Source organism: Crotalus tigris, unplaced genomic scaffold (assembly GCF_016545835.1).
Source record: "Crotalus tigris isolate CLP2741 ecotype Arizona unplaced genomic scaffold, ASM1654583v1 scf7180000017639.5415321, whole genome shotgun sequence".
Lineage (NCBI taxonomy): Eukaryota > Metazoa > Chordata > Lepidosauria > Squamata > Viperidae > Crotalus > Crotalus tigris.
The window spans coordinates 3796447-3814853 of NW_024096532.1; the positions used below are offsets into that span (position 1 = coordinate 3796447).

The 18407-nt window shown below is 44.7% G+C and overlaps 1 protein-coding gene across 2 annotated transcripts in view; it reads left to right on the plus strand.

The window, feature by feature from the left end:
* The first annotated feature begins 658 nt into the window (after positions 1-658).
* The window catches only part of ALDH16A1 (aldehyde dehydrogenase 16 family member A1), a 68634-nt gene continuing 50885 nt past the window's right edge, over positions 659-18407 (plus strand). Inside the window, exons 1-9 of one of the 2 annotated variants that reach the window (XM_039335233.1) lie at positions 2535-3431; positions 5465-5850; positions 8306-8408; positions 9008-9134; positions 11741-11919; positions 13836-13913; positions 16040-16224; positions 17214-17366; positions 18039-18236. In XM_039335233.1, coding sequence (XP_039191167.1) covers positions 2594-3431; positions 5465-5850; positions 8306-8408; positions 9008-9134; positions 11741-11919; positions 13836-13913; positions 16040-16224; positions 17214-17366; positions 18039-18236 — 2247 coding nt within the window. In that variant the 5' untranslated portion in view covers positions 2535-2593. Of the gene's footprint in view, positions 860-2534; positions 3432-5464; positions 5851-8305; positions 8409-9007; positions 9135-11740; positions 11920-13835; positions 13914-16039; positions 16225-17213; positions 17367-18038; positions 18237-18407 lie in introns of those variants that run through there. The other variant, XM_039335234.1, reaches the window with a different exon arrangement.

An 18407-nucleotide genomic window follows, 5' to 3' on the forward strand; every position in this document is an offset into this window, starting at 1 on the left:
CTGCCTCCATATTAACTAACCAGGATAGCATTTTAAAGCGCCGCTTGGGAAACGAATTGGCTTAATTATGATATAAAGCAGTACTTTTCAACCTTGGCAAATTTAAGAAGTCTAACTTTAAGAAGTCTAGCCTTCAACTAATAGAATTCCCCAGCACCCTTCCACTCTGTTGGCTGGGAAATTCTGGGAGTTGTACATATCTTCAAGTTGCCAATGTTGAAAAATACTGGTATAAAGGATTAACTAAAAGGATGGATGTTTCAAGATGCAGAATATACTTGGCTTGTACATACTGTTGCAGATTTGTAAAATACTGTTTTCTCTGCTTCAAGTTTTTTGGTTGATCGGTTATGTGCCATTAAGACGCTGTCGACGGTTAGTGACCACATAGATGGATTTTCTTCATGATGATCTGTCCCTAAACTGGGCCTTCAAGTTTCGACGGCGTATGTTTGCTTTTATTCGTAGCACATCATTTTGAAAAATAACCAAGCCATCTAGCATCAATTTAGGGCGGGGGAGGAATATATGCGCTGTTTCACTATGCTACGGTCCTCAGTAATTGTAGTATTCTTTTCTATCTCTATAGTCGGTATGTTCCGCCTTACGTCTCGACTCTTCTTTGCAAGTAACTGAACTCTATGGTAGTTGGGAGGCCGGAAATGCCTCTTTCTTAAAGCGGCGGGGATGCTGCTCAGTTGGAAGGTTGCTGCTTTTTGCTGTCAAGCCCGAGCAATCAAAACAGGAGTCAATGGCCGGCTCCTCGGCGACGGAAAGCAGCTGCGGGACCCCTTCAGTGTACGATCTCTACAGCTCCATGGAGTATGGGCCGGTCCCGGAGGCGCTTGGGGCAGCCCAGGTAAGGGACTGGAAGGGATTCCTTCTCACGTCTGAGCACCCCCCCCCCGCCGGCGGAGTGCGCAGGATCCAGTGAGCGTAAGAGGAACGTGATCTGTAGGCTCCGAAGGAAACTAGTTTGGATTCCCGCGTCGCGCTAAACCACAGTGCTATTCGCGCTCAGCGCGGGGGAAGAACTTACTCAGAAAAACGTCATTAAGCCATTATTGTTTGCAGCGGCTGGTAGCCAAGTTTTGCAAAGGAAGGGTTTCAAAGCGAGCCCGGAGAGACGTTGCTCTATCCTGATTTCTCCCCCCAAAATACAGTCCCCAAAAGGCATTTTTTTTTGACCCCACATTTTAGCTTTTCTTTGTCCTCTCCCCCCACCCGCCTCCCACTCGCCTTTGTCCCTGACCTTCACTCCCTCTTCGCTGGCTGAGATCCTGCTCGGGTACGGAGGACTTTACTGATAACCCAGGTTCAGGACGTGTCACTCCCGCGTGTATTCGACGTAGCATGTTTTTTTAGGCGCTTCAAAAGATGAAGCGCTATTGGTGGACTCGGGCGGGTTTTGCGCCTCTTATACGACCGGCAGCATTTCTGCTTCGGTTCCCTTCACCTAGTTTTAATCGACAAACGTAGCCTCTTCCTTAGTCAAGGAAAGTTGCATCGAGGAAATGTGTCTTTGTGGAGAAAATCACAACAACAAAGAGTTTTAGCCCAAGTGTTAGGACCCGTAGTAACTTCCGTATTGTGTTCAGTATTTTGCTGTTGCTACATCAGAGTAACGCGGCTGTGTTTTTGGAAACTTCCGCCTGACCGGGTTGAAACCGCGCTCCAGCATTAGCTTTAGCCTTAAACTTAGGTTTGTGGTTTAAGATGGTATGTGAATATAATCCCAGCCCACAATTGGGACTATAATCACTGGATTTAACCTTAAATCTGTAAATCAGCGTCGTCCGAAAGCTTCGGTACCTGAACAAACCAAACTTCAACAAAGCAGGACGAGCATTTCTTGCAAACAAACTATGTGAATGTGAGGCTCTCCGGAGCAATCGAGCGGCGGGGGGGGGGGACGGGAAATGGGGGAGTGTGTGAAAGAAATTTTTCCCGGCGGAGTCGTTAGACCAATGTCAGTCCCGCTTCGCCACCTCTGAAGTTTCGGACGAATTCGATCGCCTCCGAATTTCCAATCGCTAATATTAGGGACTTTATTTTGCTGGCGGTCCCTTTCGGTAGAGAAATCCGGAATAACTACTGCGATTCAGTCCGGGGTAAACGCCTCCTGCGTGATCTCTCTTTAAAACAGAACCGGATTTAGATTAAACTGGGGAGAGACGCGGTGCAAAAATCAGGAGTAGAAGGAAAAAGCAGCCCAGCACATGAGAACTGCTTTGACTCCCGAGTTCCCAGGGAGGTAACAGTTTTTGCGGGTGGGGGTACAAAGCAAACCCCCCTATCGCGCCGGCGCAGACGGCTCCAGAATCCCGATTTAAATCAGGTTCATATGCATACCACGGGCTCGTTGGCCAATAGTTGCGTAGTAAGTCCCACCTCGGGTTACGTGCTACCGCGGAGGTACCCGCCCATCTTACTCCGCCTCGCTCGGTCTTCTGGGTTAGGGAGGGGGGGTATATCCCGGCGTGCACCGGGATTGGATTTTTAATTAAATCGAGGTGGCAGATCCTTCCCCCCCTTCCTTTGATTTGATCCTTCTGCTCCCTGCCACCCACCCCACTTCCTTTCCTGTCCCGGGATGTCCTCGCCTTCCCCCTCTTCCTTCCTGGGCCCGAGGTCGACGGATCGCCCTAAAGTGCCTCGAACTCGGGCAGCCACTTGGAGTCACCGGGAGACCCTGGATTTCCTCGCCTTGTGGGGCGAGGAATCCATCCAGGCGCAGCTCAACCGGTGCCACCGGAATGCCGACGTCTACCAGTGGATCTCGGAGCGCATGGCCGAGAAGGGCTATTTCCGTGACGAGGATCAATGCCGGACGAAAGGCAAAGACCTCAAGAAAAGTTACAAGCAAGCCAAGCTGCAAGACGGCGTCGCCCGCCAGCGCTGCCGCTTCTTTCACGAACTCGACGCCATCCTGGGCGGCGGCGGCGGCGGCGGCGGCGGCGGGGGCAGTGCCCGTGGCGGGGACGGCGCTCCGTGGTGCCAGGTGGTCGTCAAGGAGGAAAGCGATCCGGAGTTCGATCCGGATCTGCAGCACCCGGAGGACGAGTACGCCTGGACCCAGGCCTCCATCACCGACGGCAGCGATCTGGAGCCGCCCGGCGAGACTGCCGGCGCCCCCGCCTGCTCGTCGTCCTCTTCTCAAACGGCTGTCGGGGGCGTGATCAATGCGGAGCCCTCGATCCTCCACCATCAGTTGGCCGGTGGCGTGATCAAGGAGGAGAAGAGCCCCTCGCGGGAAGAGGCCGACCTCCGCTGGGAAGGCAAGGCAGCAGATGGGGCTTATCTCCATCCTACTCAAGAAAAGTCTCCGGGGGAGATCCCTGACAGATCCAGGATGGTGGAGGAGCCTCTGCTTCAGCAGAAGACCCCGGGACATCTGGACGCCCCCTGGAGAACCGGGGTAAAGCGGAGAGGTGAGTCGAAAAGGGAGCAGTACAATCCAGGGTACAGGGGAGAGGGAAATCGGGTTTATCCAGACATCAGAGAATGAATGGATTTCAGGATCATCAACTCCTTCATCTCTGATCTCCTTACTTAGAAATAAAGTCCCCTTGAGTTCAATGGAACTGATTCCCCCTGGATGTGAGCTTAGAATTGGAACCTTCTACCTCAATTTCCTGATCTTCTCAGATGCGTATCTCTAATTTCCAACAAGTGCTGGTTTGCTGGGTTTCCAGTTAAAAGTTTCAGATACTCAGTGTCAGAGATAAACAAGCGAATTGCTATTTAAAAGCCTGACTGAACTGTTTCGCCATTACTTTTGTCGTGTTTGGGCTAGAATGCTAACAATGTCTTCTCTTGGGTCTGATTTGTAGTTGACTGAATGCCCAAATAGTTAGGTGGTTTATTCCCCTTAAGAGAGGTCATCTAGTCCAGCCCCCTGTTCAGACAGGAAAGCCTACACCATTTCAGATAAATGGTTGTCCAGTCTCTTCTTCAAAACTTCCAGTGTTGGAGCAACTTCTAGAGCCAAGTTGTTCCACTGATTAATTATTCTGTCAGGAAACTTCTTACTGCTGGGTTGCTTCTCTCCTTGATCAGTTTCCATCCGTTGCTTCTTGTCCTGCCTTCAGGCTCTTTGGAGAATAGCTTGACTCCCTCTTCTTTGTGGCAGCCCCTGAGATATTGGAAAACTCCTATCATGTCCCCCCTTGTCCTTCTCTTCATTAAACTAGACCAGTGGTGGCAAACCTATGGCATGGGTGCCAGAGGCAGCACTCAGAGCCCTCTCTGTGGGCACGTGCGCTATCGCCCCAGTCCTAGGCCTTCAGCTGGGTTTTATAAAACTTTTTCGCTTTAGACCTCTGCCGCCTTGTGCAAAAAAAAAAAAAAAAAAGGTTCAATCAGTCAATTTCAACTTCTTGTGGGGGAAAAAAAAGATCTTGCAAAGTTGGAATTGATTGATTGAACTTTTTAGTTCCACCCAGTCTGCCATTACCACCGCAACCATGCCTACCCAATGGGCCACACCCACCCTATTGGCTACATCCAGCCAATAGGTCACACCCACCCGGTACCCAATGATGCATAAGTGTGTTTTGGGTTGCAGTTTGGGCACTCGGTCTCTAAAAAGTTCACCATCACTGGATTAGACATATGCAATTCCAGCAACCGTTCTTATGTTTGTTGTCCATTGAATTTTAATATTCCATGTTTAATATTTTATGGTGATATGTTAGGACCAAGAGGAAAGGATAATAGGAACTGATACAGGTAGTCCTTGACTTAACAATTCACTTAGTGACCTTTCGAAGTTACAGCGGCACTGAAAAAGTGACTTATGACCATTTTTCGTACTTATGACTGATACAGCATCTCCATGTGATCACGTGATCAAAATTCAAGCGCGTGGCAACTGGCTCACACTTAAGATGGTTGCAATGTCCCGGGGTCATGTGATCACCTTTTGCAACCTTCTAACAAGCAAAGTCAATGGGGAAGCCAGATTCACGTAACATCCGTGTTACTAATTGAACAACTGCAGTGATTCACTTAACAAACATGACAAGAAAAGTCATAAAATGGGACAAAACTTGCTTAAAAAAATTCTCACTTAGCAAGATAAATTTTGGGCTCAATTGTGGTCATAAGTTGAGGACTACCTGTACTTAAATTCAGTGTCCTTTTCCTATTGCTTTTTTCCAATGATACTCCCTACTGTGTTGTTTTTTTGCCCCAGACATTTAATATTCACTGAATTATATGGGTTTTAGGGATATTTTTTTCTCTTTTGATGTTTCTACATCAGAGTTCCTTATGGATGTTACTGCCTTCCCTCTTGATTCTTTCAATCTCCCTTTGTCTATTTGAATGATGAAAGAACATGCTGTTTTATTGGTGTATGTATGTCGGAGGCTGGTCTCATGTCTGGAGAGCTCCAGTGACATAGCTTTGGTCTTCATCTCTGCCACTCCAATAATATCATCTCATTCCTCCCTGCCTCCAGCTTTTTCCAGGCCACGGAGTCTGCTGAGCCCGCGAGAGAAGTTGGCTCAGCTCCGGAACAGGCGGAAGAGACCCTGGGATGAAAAATTTGATGAGTTGGTGCGGGATATCCGGACACATTTCAGAGAGAGAGAAAAGCTATTTCAAGGGCTGTGGGAAGAAGAGAAAGCCCAACGTGAGAAGGACCGGCAACTTTGGAGAGCTGAGATGGCTTGGATTCGGCAAATGTGGACCAAGAGCCAGAAGGAGAAGGAAGCAGGGGAAGAAGACAAGGAGATGAATGGGCCTGGGCATGTAAAGGAAGAGAATCGAAATAGAGATGTCTGCAAAGATTCTGAAGAAGGATCTTGTGAAGAGACCCGGGTTCAGGAACCTCTGCTGTTAAAGGTTGCCCATGCTTTAGAGCAGCCTTTTGTATCTCATTAGCTTAAATCTTTTCCTGTGGAGGTTGTTTGGGGAAAGGGGGGAAGAGACTATTTATTTATTCCTAAATGTCTATGGAGATTCTTAGTCATCCAAGTCATAGTTATCCCAAAGATGCTTTTTCATGAGGCAACTGGACTTACTTGTTTTTTCTTTGAAGACGTTTCGCTTCTCATCCAAGAAGCTTCTTCAGCTCTGACTGGATGGTGGGGAAATGGAAGGATTTATACTCCTTGCAGACAGCTGGTCATTTGCATTCGTTTGGAGAATTGTTGAGGCCATTTGGAGGTTTCTCTGTGCCCTCAGGGTCCCCTGAGTAGTGCCAATGGGTGTGGAGCCTTCTTGGAACTGCTGAAAGGACTGTGTTGTAGGCTGGAGATAGATGATGGCGTATCCCTCTCCTCAGTTGAGAGAGGGCTGTTCAATTTTGACATAGATGGCCTCTTTGACCCCTCTTTCAAACAAATGGTCCTCTCTGTCCAAGACTTTGCTGTCTTCGAAAGAGTGTCTTTTAAATGCAGATGGACTGCTGAATCTTGTCCTGATGGGTTTGTTCTCCCACATTTTTCCGTGCGTTTATGAAGTGGTTGTTTTGTTTCCCCAATGTACAGATCTGCACATGGCTCACTGCATTGTACTGCATATACCACGTTGCTCAGTTTGTGTCTTGGACCTGGTATTTTATCGGTGGACAAGCTTCTGCCTTAGTGTATTCTTGGGTTTGAAGTGTGCATGTATGTTGTGTTGGCTGAAGATCCTCCTGAGCTTTTCTGATATTTCTGCAATGTATGGAATGACAATGTTGCTTCATTTAATGTTTTCTTTGTCTGTTATGGAGGAGCTCCTGCTGGCTCTTTTGTTGGATTTGATGAATGCCCACTTGAGATAGCCACACATTCTGAGGGTTTCCTTGATAGGTTTTCGTTCTTTTTCTTTCCCATCTTTGCTGGTAGGCAGTCCTTCAGCTCCCATTTTGTGCTCCAGTGGGTGGTGAGAATCACTATGTAAATATTGATCCATGTTTATGTCTGTGGGGGGAGTTTCTGAAACTTCAATGTTAAGGCTTCTGTCTTCCTTAATGTGTACTGCACAGTCCAGGAAAGACAGACTATTTTCCTTAACATCTTCTCGTGTGGATTTCATGTATTTGTCCACAGAGTTGATGTGTTTGGTGAACACTTCCAATTCCTGTGTTTTGATCTTGACCCAAGTATCATCCACATACCTATACCTGTGAGTGGGTGGGATTCCTGTGAAGGAGTTTAGGGCTTTGGTTTCTATCTCTTCCATGTAGAGATTGGCCACAGTGGGAGACACAGGTGAACCCATGGCGCAGCCGTGTTTCTGTCTGTAGAAACCCTACTTATTTATCCCTACTTTATTATTTTTATAAACTCAAGAATATATATAATTTTCTTTCTCCTGTTTTTCCAATTACAACCCTGTGAGGCGGGTTGGACTGAGAGAGTGTGTTTTGGATTCTGTATTCTGGCATTCAAGCCAAATTAATGCTTCTGTGGTACAATCTCACACTCTCTCACCCTTCAATAGTAACCCTTACAATAGGGTTAACTTCTCTCTAAAAATTATTTTAGCTTTAAAATCCTTGACAGTTTTAAGCTAGCCTTCTACAGTCTGTGTTTCTCAACCTTTAGGCTTCACAGATTGATCAATCAATGAATATCTTTCCATAGATTTGAAAATGAATGGAACAGTACAGGTAGTTCTCGATTTATAACTGTTCATTTAGTAATCATTAAAAGTTACAACACCAGGCAGCTGATAAGTGAGCCCCTCTCCATTTTACAACTTTTTTGCAATATTTGTTAAGTGAAACATGCCATCATTAAGCAAATTCATCCTCCCCCATTGACTGCGTGTCAGAAACCAACTGGGGAGGTCACAAATGGTGATCACATGACTTTGGGATGCTGCAACCATTCTAAATATGTGCTGGGCACCAAAGCAGCTGAATTTTGATCACGTGACCTTGGGGAATGCTCGTAAGCGTGAAGACTAGTTGCAAGTCCCTTTTTTCAGTGTCATTGTAACTTTGAACAGTCGCTAATAAACAGCTGTAAGTAGAGGACTACCTGAATGCCAAAAACTGAATATTCTGGTCTTTTCCTCTCAATCAGAATGGATGAGTGGGTAGGGGAAACAGTGGATCTCCAGATGGGACAATAATGGATCTCCTCTTGGCCCTGACTGTTGACCAGGCCTAACAAGAGTCCAGCAACTTCTTGAAGCTATAGGTTCCTTCTCTGAAACTTGCTGTTCCCTCCTGTTTTCTGGAAAAGGTTGCTAAGTATCCATTATTATTTGAAGAAGACGCCGGGATGTACCAAAACAGATCTAAATAGGTATAGGGTAAATTCTTCTTTCTCCTACAACCTGACACTTCCCTCTTTCTCTTCAGTCCTGGCTGGAATCTCATGGTCGTAAATTCGGACACTTTATAGGTGGCAGGTGGCTGAAACCAGATGGGCAAGAGACCTGCACACTCAAGAATCCTACCACAGGTAAAGATGGTGAATGAACAAGGGAGGGTGACTTGTGGGTGGCTTCATATATTCTGCATTTCTGCTGGCTGGGGAATTCGGGGAATTGAAGTCCATCTAATTTAAACTGGCTAAGCTTGAGAAATGCTGGTCTAGTGTTTGATATGCTTCTTCTCCAAAAACTCAATTTCTCTGAGGCTTGAAAAGCTATGTTCTCTGTTGTTTGTAATGCCATGAAATTGTTGATAAACTGGGGCTAAAGAGATGCCGTAGTCCTTTCATGTGGCCTTACTTGCTTCTAAGTCCCAAAATTGCAGTGATTGCTGCTAAATTCTGAACCTTTCAATCAGTCCGTGGTGGCGCAGTGGTTAGAATGCAGTATTGTAGGCTGACTCTGCCCACTGCCAGGAGTTCAGTCCTGACTCGCTCAGCCTTCCATCCTTCCCAGGTCGGTAAAATGGGGACCCAGATTGTTGGGAGCAATAGGCTGATTCTGTAAACCGCTCAGAGAGGGCTGTAAAGTACTGCGAAGTGGTATATAAATGCTAAGTGCTATTGTTATTTCAGGGTAGACTTTGCAGGAGGAAAAAAAAAACCTCTTTCCCCATCCTCTCCTTTAGGGGAACCACTGGCCACCACAATCCAAGGCAACAAAGAAGATGTGAACAAAGCTGTTCGTGATGCTAAAGTAGCCTATGAAAGTTGGAGCCTAATCCCCTGCCATGTTCGAGCCCGACACCTTTACAAGTAAGTGGCAGCCACAAGAGGGTAATCTTGGCGACTTACAAATAGTCTTCCACTTACCACCACAATTGCGCCCCAAAGTTCTGCTGCTAAGCGAGGCAGTTGTTCAGCTTTCTTGTTTTTATTAGTTTATAGTATAAAACACAAAAATACAAAAGCAAATGGGAAAAATAAGGGAGGGAAAAGGAAAGGAAGAGTGTAGGAAAGAAGAGAAAAAGAAAAAAAAGGCATTGACTTCCATCTCCCTTTGGTGCAGTAGAATACAGATAGTAACATCAAACCTCAACTTTTTACTTTTACATAATAGTAGAAACTAGCCATTTCTATAGCAATAAGTCTAATCCAGTGGTTCTCAACCTTTTTAATGCCATGACCCCCCAACCGGTCATAAGTCGAGGACTACCCAACCAGTTGTAAGTCGAGGATTTTCCCTGCCCGGGAGCGCTGCACATGCGTAGTGCCGTCCCCTGCGCTGGCCGAGGCGTAGCTGGCAAGCAGCAGAGACAGCGCAGGCCGACCACCTGCTGGGCCACCAGCTGGCCCAGCCCAAGGGAAGTAAGGCACCCGCCGGGCCCCATGCACGCCAGCAACCTTCCCTGCACCCACCAGCCTCCCACCTCCCACCCCTGGCCCTCTTTTACTTACATTTTTAGTAGTTGCTCAGCAGGGAGGGGTGGAAGCTTCCAGACAGCTCTTCTTCGCTGCAGACAACTTGCAGCACCGTTTGCAGAATGGGACTTTTGGCGGGCTCAGCAGGGCAGAGACAGCCTGGACAATTCCTATTGGCTTTCAAAAGCCAATAGAATAAAAGGGAGTAGCACAGCTAAGGAAAAGGGGAAAAAAATGGTGGATTGCGTTGTTTGGTGACCCCCGTAAAATGGTTGTTCGACCCCAAATGGGGTCCTGACCCACAGGCTGAGAACCGCTGGTCTAATCGATAAAACCCAAAATCAAAGTTTCATTTTTTTTCCACCTCAAGCACAAAGTCCAGAAGCAGTTTTCAAGTACAGGTAGTCCTCGACTTACAATAGTTCATTTAGTGACCATTGAAAGTTACAGCGCCACTGAAAAAAGTGAATTATGACTATTTTTCACAGTTACGACCTTTGCAGCATTTCCATGATTACGTGATCAAAATTCAGATGCTTAGCAACTGGTTCATGTTTATGACCATTGCTGTGTCCCAGGATCATGTGATCACCTCTTGCGACTTTCTGCCTAGCAAAATCAATGGGGAAGCCAAGATTCACTTAACAAGCATGTTACTAACTTATTAACTGCGGTGATTCACTTAACAACTGTGGCAAGAAAAATTGTACAATGGGGCAAAATTCACTTAACTATCTCACTTAGCAACAGAAATTTTGGGTTCAATTGTAGTCAAATGTCAAAGATTACCTGTACACTAGGCTTGCTATTTTAGTTATAACATGTCTAGCTTGGACCATCCAGAAACATCACTGTTTAATTATTTTTTTCAGGTTTCATTGGAAAACAGAGTTCTAAATGATCTTTAGTAGAATTCTCGAAGTGCAGTTTCTAAGAGCGTTGAAAGAAGCTATGCCATGGTATAGCACCTACCATATAGTTCAATGTTTTTTTCAAATTTGGCAACTTTTAAGATGTATGGATTTCAACACCCAGAATTCCCTAGCCTAGGGGTCCCCAATCCTTGGGCGGCAGCCAATTACTGGGCCATGAGCCATTCGGAACCGGACCATAGAAGCGGTGAGTGAGCACATGCACATACTCCATTTGCGCGAGTGGTGATCACGCTCGTCCGCCACTCACGTAAATGGAGCTGCGTGTGCGCATGTGCTGGCTGGCTGCTTGGGTGGAACCATTCCCCCTCCCACCCCGCTGGTCCGCAAAGCTGGAAAGGTTGAGGAACTCTGGCCTAGCCAAACAGAATTGAAGTCCACACATCTTAAAATTGGCATAGCTGAAGATCCTCTACCTAGGCATTCTCCAAATAAATGTATTTCCTTCCAGAATTTTAATTAAAAGCCATAGTACCTGGGGAATTTGGGGAGTTGGAATCCATAGGCCTGGAAGTCACCTGGTTTACTAGCACCATCTACAGATAATTCTTGACTTCTTATGATCATGGATTACGGTCATAAGTTGCACCTATTGTTAAGCAAGTCACCATGTGATTGTGCCTGATTTTACAACCTTTTTAGTGGTGGGTGTTAAGCAAACACAGCGATCATTAAATGAACACTGAAGTCATTAAGTGAATCCGTTGTCCGCAAAGGAAACCAGAAATAAACGCTAATTTCTGGCAAGAAAAAATGACTTGTGATCACATGATTGCAGGATAATGCAAATGGTCGTAAATGTGGGCCACTTGCTGAGTGTCCAAAATGTGATTATGTGACCGTGGAGTGGGCTAATTGTCAGAAGTTAAAATCTGGGTTATAAGTAGCCCTGTCGAGGTCTGTTGTTCCTTTGAAGAGTTGTGAACAACTTGTCATAAGTCGAGGACTGCCTGTAGAAGATTTGGTTTCTTTCTTAATGTACTATATAGCGTACTCCTCTCAGCTGGAAGTGCCATCTGCAGTCGTTCAGTCCAGCTGTGCTTTCTCTGAAGTTGCTTCTTCCCACAGTGTCGCCAGGACCATCCAGAAACATCAGCGGCTGCTCAGCCTCCTGGAGAGTCTTGACAGTGGAAACCTGATCCGGGAAAGCCAAGAAGCAGATCTCCCTTTGGTTGTCCGGCATTTCTACCACTATGCAGGGTGGGCCCAGCTGATGGAGGAACAGATGTCCAACTGGCAACCACTTGGTAAGCTGGAAAGACTGGAATCTTAGCTCGGAAAAAGGACCCAGGCTCCTACTTATTCAAGTTTTCCTAGCATAAAGTTTATCCGGCCACTTCTAAGCACGGTCCACCAAGCCAGGGATCTGATTGGGGAATTCTGGGAGTTGAAATCCACAAGTCTTAAAATCGCCAGGTTGGAGACCCCTGCCCTAGAGGAGTGTGAAATGATTGAAACGCTCTCTTTTATGTTCCATGTAGTTGTTTGTTACGAGTTCACAGCAAGATGCTTTGATCTCCTGAAAGTGCCTGAAGCTTGTAATGAGCTGTTGACACTTGAAATACCACCAAAAAAATCATATCAGGAACAGGGCACATTGGGAGCTTGAAATGACTTGAGTTTGACAATGCGGTATGCCCTTGTCATGCATGACAATGCAGCAGTGGCCAAAGAAAGGAGGGGCTTGCTTATAAGGATTGCAACGCTTCTGAAATTAAGGACTGGATGGTATATAAAATGTCTGTAGAGCAGTGGTTCTCAACCCATTTGGGGTCGAACAACCATTTCACGGGGGTCGCCAAACAACGCAGTCCGCCATTTTTTCCCCCCCTTTTCCTTAGCTGTGCTACTCCCTTTTATTCTATTGGCTTGAATAGAATCTAATTCTATTGGCTTTCAAAAGCCAATAGGAATTGTCCAGGCTGTTTCTGCCCTGCTGAGCCCGCCAAAAGTCCAATTCTGCAAATGGTGCTGCACCAGTTGAGTAGTCCTCGACTTACGACCGGTTGAGTAGTCCTCGACTTACGACCGGTTGGGAGTCGCGGCATTAAAAAGGTTGAGAACCACTGCTGTAGAGAAAGAGGCTTTTTTTTTTTCATCTAACTATTCCTTTTGCTTTTCTGGTGTGTGAGGGAGAAGTTGGCAACACTAAATGAAGGTTACTTAGATATTGCTATTGGGTCGGGAGAAATGGGCAACCTTATCTTAGTCTCCAGTCTTTGGGCTGTCCCATACTTTCTAGCAGGATGAGTACTTCCCAAAATTGTGGTTGATTCTGGCAGCTTCGTAGACTAATCCTTCATCATCAGTAATTTTATCTTCAGTTTTTTCAGTAAAAAAATAGAGAAATGTCCTTGAAATTCTTCAGCAAAGGAAAAAGAGGAGAAAATAGTTAAACATAGTAATTTATTTGGGTATGCCTATTCATTGTAATGGAATTGCCTAGGAATATTAATAACTCTTTTCATGTGATTAAAGGCTAATGGAGTCATGCAACACACACACAAACGCACACACACATTAATCCTTAGTGATTAGATTTGGGGTCACAGGCAAAGTATGTGTAATGTCTAGCAGTAAACCGCTTTGTTTAATTACATTTGCTTTTTGTATTGTTTTTATTCTTTATTTTTTGTGCTGTAAAGGCTGCAACACTTTTCTGGTACATTTGACTGATCTTTTTGCCTTTGAACATGGATGATATGCTTTGGGTTAAGTGGATGATGGTCTTTGTAAGGAAGATAGGAAGGATGAATATTACATAACTTTATTGTATGATATTGTTACAAATTGAGTCTCATGACTAGTTATACTGTATAAACGTATGTAATAAATAATTGAAAACTTTTAAAATTTCAATAAAGAAGTTCCCTGTTCAACAAGATTTGCATTCTACAAACCACAGTATGCTATAATAATGTAGGTTCAGCTAGGAATCATCACCATATTAAAGCACTTGCTTGCTGGGGACTGTATGGAGTTCCTCTGTAAGAAATAACACCTCTAGAAAGTTTTGATCTTGGATTGCAGCCTTCCTGTACAGATCCCAAAGTGCAGAACAGAGAAATTTGGCACATTTGGAGCCCCCCTAAAGAGGATTGCTGCAGATACTGAATGCAACCATGGAAACACTCAATTTCTGATGAAACTTGTCTCTCTCTAGGTATAGTTGCTATTCTTACTCCTCGAAGCTTTCCTTTGCTGACGCTGACGTGGAAGTTGTGCTCAGCCCTGGCCATGGGTATGTAAAAATGGTTCCAACTGAGTGAGTCAAAGTGAGTCTTGAGATCCACCCAGACGCAGAAGTCACTGAGTTGATCTGTTTTCTTTATCTCATGAGGTTAATCTGAGAGTAAAATTATACAGAGAAAGAGAAACTAGAGCCCTGTCATTGGTTCTTCGGAAGAAAGTTGGGTTAACAGTGTAGTTAAAATATATCTGTTTTTATTATTTTTATTGAGAAAATTTATATGGCTGCCCAACTCCCTCACAATGGGTTACAGAAATACAATCCCAGATACAAAACCCAATGAACTCTTCCCCCCCTCCCCATGACAACAGTCAAACAAACCACCGGATGGGCTTCGTACTGCCTTGGGGACTCCAGGTCCACTGCAAAACCATGTCTTCAGGGCCTTTTAAAAGGGTCTCAAGGTGAGGGCCAATCCTATCTCCAAAGGGATGATGTTCCACAGGGAGGGAGCCACCAAGGAGAAGGCCATTCTTCTTGGTCCCACTAGATGGACCTCTTTAAGAGAGGGGACCTAGAACATATCTTGCCTCCCTGCTGTGCTTTTCAAGGAAATACTGTAATCTGGAGTTGAGAGTCAATTAGATGTAGAGGTTAAAGGCATCAGGCAAAAAACCAGAACATTGTGAGATCAAATCTTGCCTTGGACACAAAAGCAGCTGGATGACTTTACGTCAGTCACTCTTTCTCAGACTTGAGAAGAAGGCAGTGACAAACTATGTCTGAACATATTGCCAAGAAAATTGCATGGGCTTCTTACACTGAATGTTGACTCAGACATCATCACCAACAAACTGGAATTATAAACTGGGTACTTTGAATAGTATATATTGTGTAGGTCAGGGGTCACCAACCCCGAGCTGCGGCATGCCAGAAACTGGTCCGCACAAACAAGCAAAACCCCATCTGTGGGATGCAGGCAGCACACAAAACCATGTACCCTCCGGTCCACAGAAAAACCTCTCTCCACAGAACTGGTCCCTGGTACCCAAAAAGTTGGGGATCTCAGGTGTAGATATAAAAACTCATAAAATCTTTTTTTTAATTTGTTATTCATCTGTCCCCGGCTTATCATACCTGATATACATGGCTAATACCAGTCTTCTCAGCTAGGTGACACCTGGATAAGAATGCTCTTCATGGGATATTAAGAGACAAGGAACTTTCTTCCATCTTCCCTTTCAGTTCATTGGCCACCTACCCAAGACTGAACTTTGAGATGGAAAAAAGGAGTCTGGTTCCATGTTTTGCCTGCCTCAATTGTCTTTTTCAAATTGTCCTTATTTACAAATACTTTCTTGTCTTGATTCTGCTGACCCAGTACCAGATATAATCACAAGCTGAACAAGCTACAGATTCAATTTTTTTGTGAAAACCCAAAGTCCTTTTTTTGTGAGACCTTCTGGTGTAATATTTTAAGAAGAAGCCTAGATAGCTTAGGGCCTTACCAAGTCTAAATCCGGCACCTCACAATTTCTGTCTTCTGTCATGAAAAAAATGGAACTCGTTGACTCCCCGTTTGTCTTCTTCAGCCTTTCCCCGCCTAACGTTCTTCAGTTTTCCCAAGTGAATTGTAGTTTTTAAGTTAGTAACATGGTTACTAAGTGAATCTGGTTTTCAGAAGGTCTCAAAAGGGAATCACATGACTCTGAGACACTGTGACCATCATAAACATGAGTGGGTTGCCAACTGTCTGAATTTTGATGATATGACCATGGTCAGGGGTAGGCAACCTTGACTCTTTTATGGCTTGTGGACTTCAACTCCCAGAGTTCCTGAGCCAGCCATGCTGGCTCAGGAATTCTGGGAGTTGAAGTCCACAAGTCATAAAAGAGCCAAGGTTGCCTATCCCTGACCATGGGGATGCTGCAACAGTCATAAGTGTGAAAACTGGTCATGTCATTTCTTACAGTGATGTTGTAACATTGAACGGTCACCAAATGAACTGTTGTAAGTCAAAGCCTTCCTGCAATAGGAATTGCAGTCCAATGTATTTGGAGGCCACTGCATATCAAATAGGAGAGAAGAATATAGGGAATATATATTTCTCTAGCTTTTTTACCTGCCTTTTCTCTTCTTTTCCATCCCTAACTCTCTACTGCGTGCTTTGCCAACAGGAAACACGGCGATCTTAAAGCCAGCCAGCAATACCGGGCTGGCTGCCCTGTTCTTGGCCGAAGTCTGTGCCCAAGCTGGGCTCCCCCCAGGAGTCTTCAATGTCATCACTGGCAATCAGGAGCTGGGAGAAGCCTTGGCACTCGACCCAGGCATTGGCAAAGTGGCCTTTGCTGGAACTGCCAAGGTAAAGCCCATCTGTCTCCATTCAGGCGCTTAGGAAGAGGCTCAGAAGGAAAATCAGGGTTTTTTTTTGCCAGTCTTGAGGGTACATATTTGGTATATAGGTTAAGCCCAAAGGTGCTTTTTCAGGGGGCAACTGAACTTTCTTGTTTTTTCTTTGAAGACGTTTCACATCTCATCCAAGAAGCTTCTTCAGCTCTAACCGGATGGTGGGCAATAGGAAGGATTTAAACTCCTTGCAGACAGCCGGTCATTTGCTTTCTTTTGGAGAGTTGTTGAGACCACTTGGAGCTTTGTTTGTTCGTCCTTAGGGTCACCTCAGTAGTGCAAGTGGGTGTGGAGCCTTCTTGGGACACTTATTTATATTGGTGGTTTTCTCCATTTTGGACGGCCTCCAATTATATATGGGCTTCAACTCCCTACATTTTCAGTAGTGAGGTGCTTATGTTGGCTAGAGTAATCTGGGACTTGAAGTTCATTTACCAGAAAATGCTCAGGTTAAGGAAGGCTGAGTAACAAGATAGACAAAAGGTTTTGTATAGATGCATTTTTCACTATATAAGGCTAAGCTGTCTTTGCTTTCCTGATTTCCTGTATTTCTGTTAAATTCACAAAAGAAGATATGAGGGGATTCGCCCACTGGATTTTGTGTAGCGATGGTACACAAATTCTGACTTTTCTCCTATCTGGTTTGAATTGTCTAGTCCAGGGGTAGGCAACCTTGGCTCTTTTATGACTCGTGGACTTCAACTCTCAGAATTCCTGAGCCAGTCCACGAGTCATAAAAGAGCCAAGGTTGCCTATCCCTGGTATAGTGCAAGACCTTCAGTCTCCTACTTACTCCAAAATCAGTTACATATCCATTCTCCCTTGTTCCAACTAGCACAAGAATTTGATATGGGGAATGGGACTTTGCGCTAGTGTGGGAGGGATGGTCAGTGGTCATTTTGAATATGATTCGGTGGTGTGATGGGGAATGTTTCGTTGGTACAGGTGGGCCGTTGTCTACGTCAAGCCACAGCTGGCAGTGGCAAGAAGCTTTGTCTCCAATTTGGGGGGAAGTTGCCCTTCATTGTCTTTGACTCAGCTGACTTGGATAGTGCTGTTGATGCAGTGATGGATGCCATCTGGTTGAACCGAGGACAGGTATGCTTTTACCAAAAATAGTATCGGATGAAGAAGAGACTTGGGGAATGGTTGTTTCTTAACATTTCCCTCTTTTTCAGGCTGCTGGTTGCTCATCCAACCACTGCAATAGAGGGAAATATTAAAAAAAACTCCATTCTTCATATTTCTTCTTTGGCAGAGTATGAGATTTTAACTTTATGATATAATAAATCTTTGTCCAGAATTTTCTGAAAATTTTGGCACACATATATAAAACTTTGGATGTGCACATCAGCTACCCCATTCAGTTGCACCTATTTAGCCAATCACAGTTGTGTTTATTTTTTTATGCTCACACTGTTTAAGACGTTTATTTAATGTTATGTTAATTAGTTCCTAAAAATAGATAGGGACTAGACGTATAATTAAAAGATCAAGAAAGAACACACCAATTTTAAAAATAAACTGCAGTATTCATCCAATACAACACACCAAAGCTAAGCAAATTCCAAACGTTTCCAAAATGGGAAAGAATCAATGTGGGAATCATATTATTTTAGTAATTGTTATCCACACATTCTAAGTTAAACATTTTTTAATGAATCAGGCAGTGAGTTTTATTCTTACTCTGGCAGAATCTTGGCTGCAAAATCCTGCAGCCAAGGGTTGAATTAATTAACCCTATGGGTGGCTTTTCCTTCCCCTTCTCAGGTCCACAATGCTGGGGCTCAGCTTTTTCTTCAGGAATCTATTGCCAAAGACTTTATTCAACGCCTGAAGCACCGAATGGGGCAGCTTCACTTAGGAGATTCTCTGGACAAAATCACAGACGTGGGACCGTTGGCCAGCGAGAAACAGCGAAATTTTATTGAGAGTCTGGTGGAAGAAGCTCGGGCTGAGGGGGCTGAGGTAAATGGGAAGAAGTCATGCCAGACAGTTCGGTCTTATGGCCAACCCCTACCCCCGCACAATTGATTTTTACATTTTAATATTTAATCATTAAAATTATTGATTATTTAAATTATTAAAAGTACTTAATTCACATTTTTTAATATTTCAGTTGAATAGCATTTAAATCGG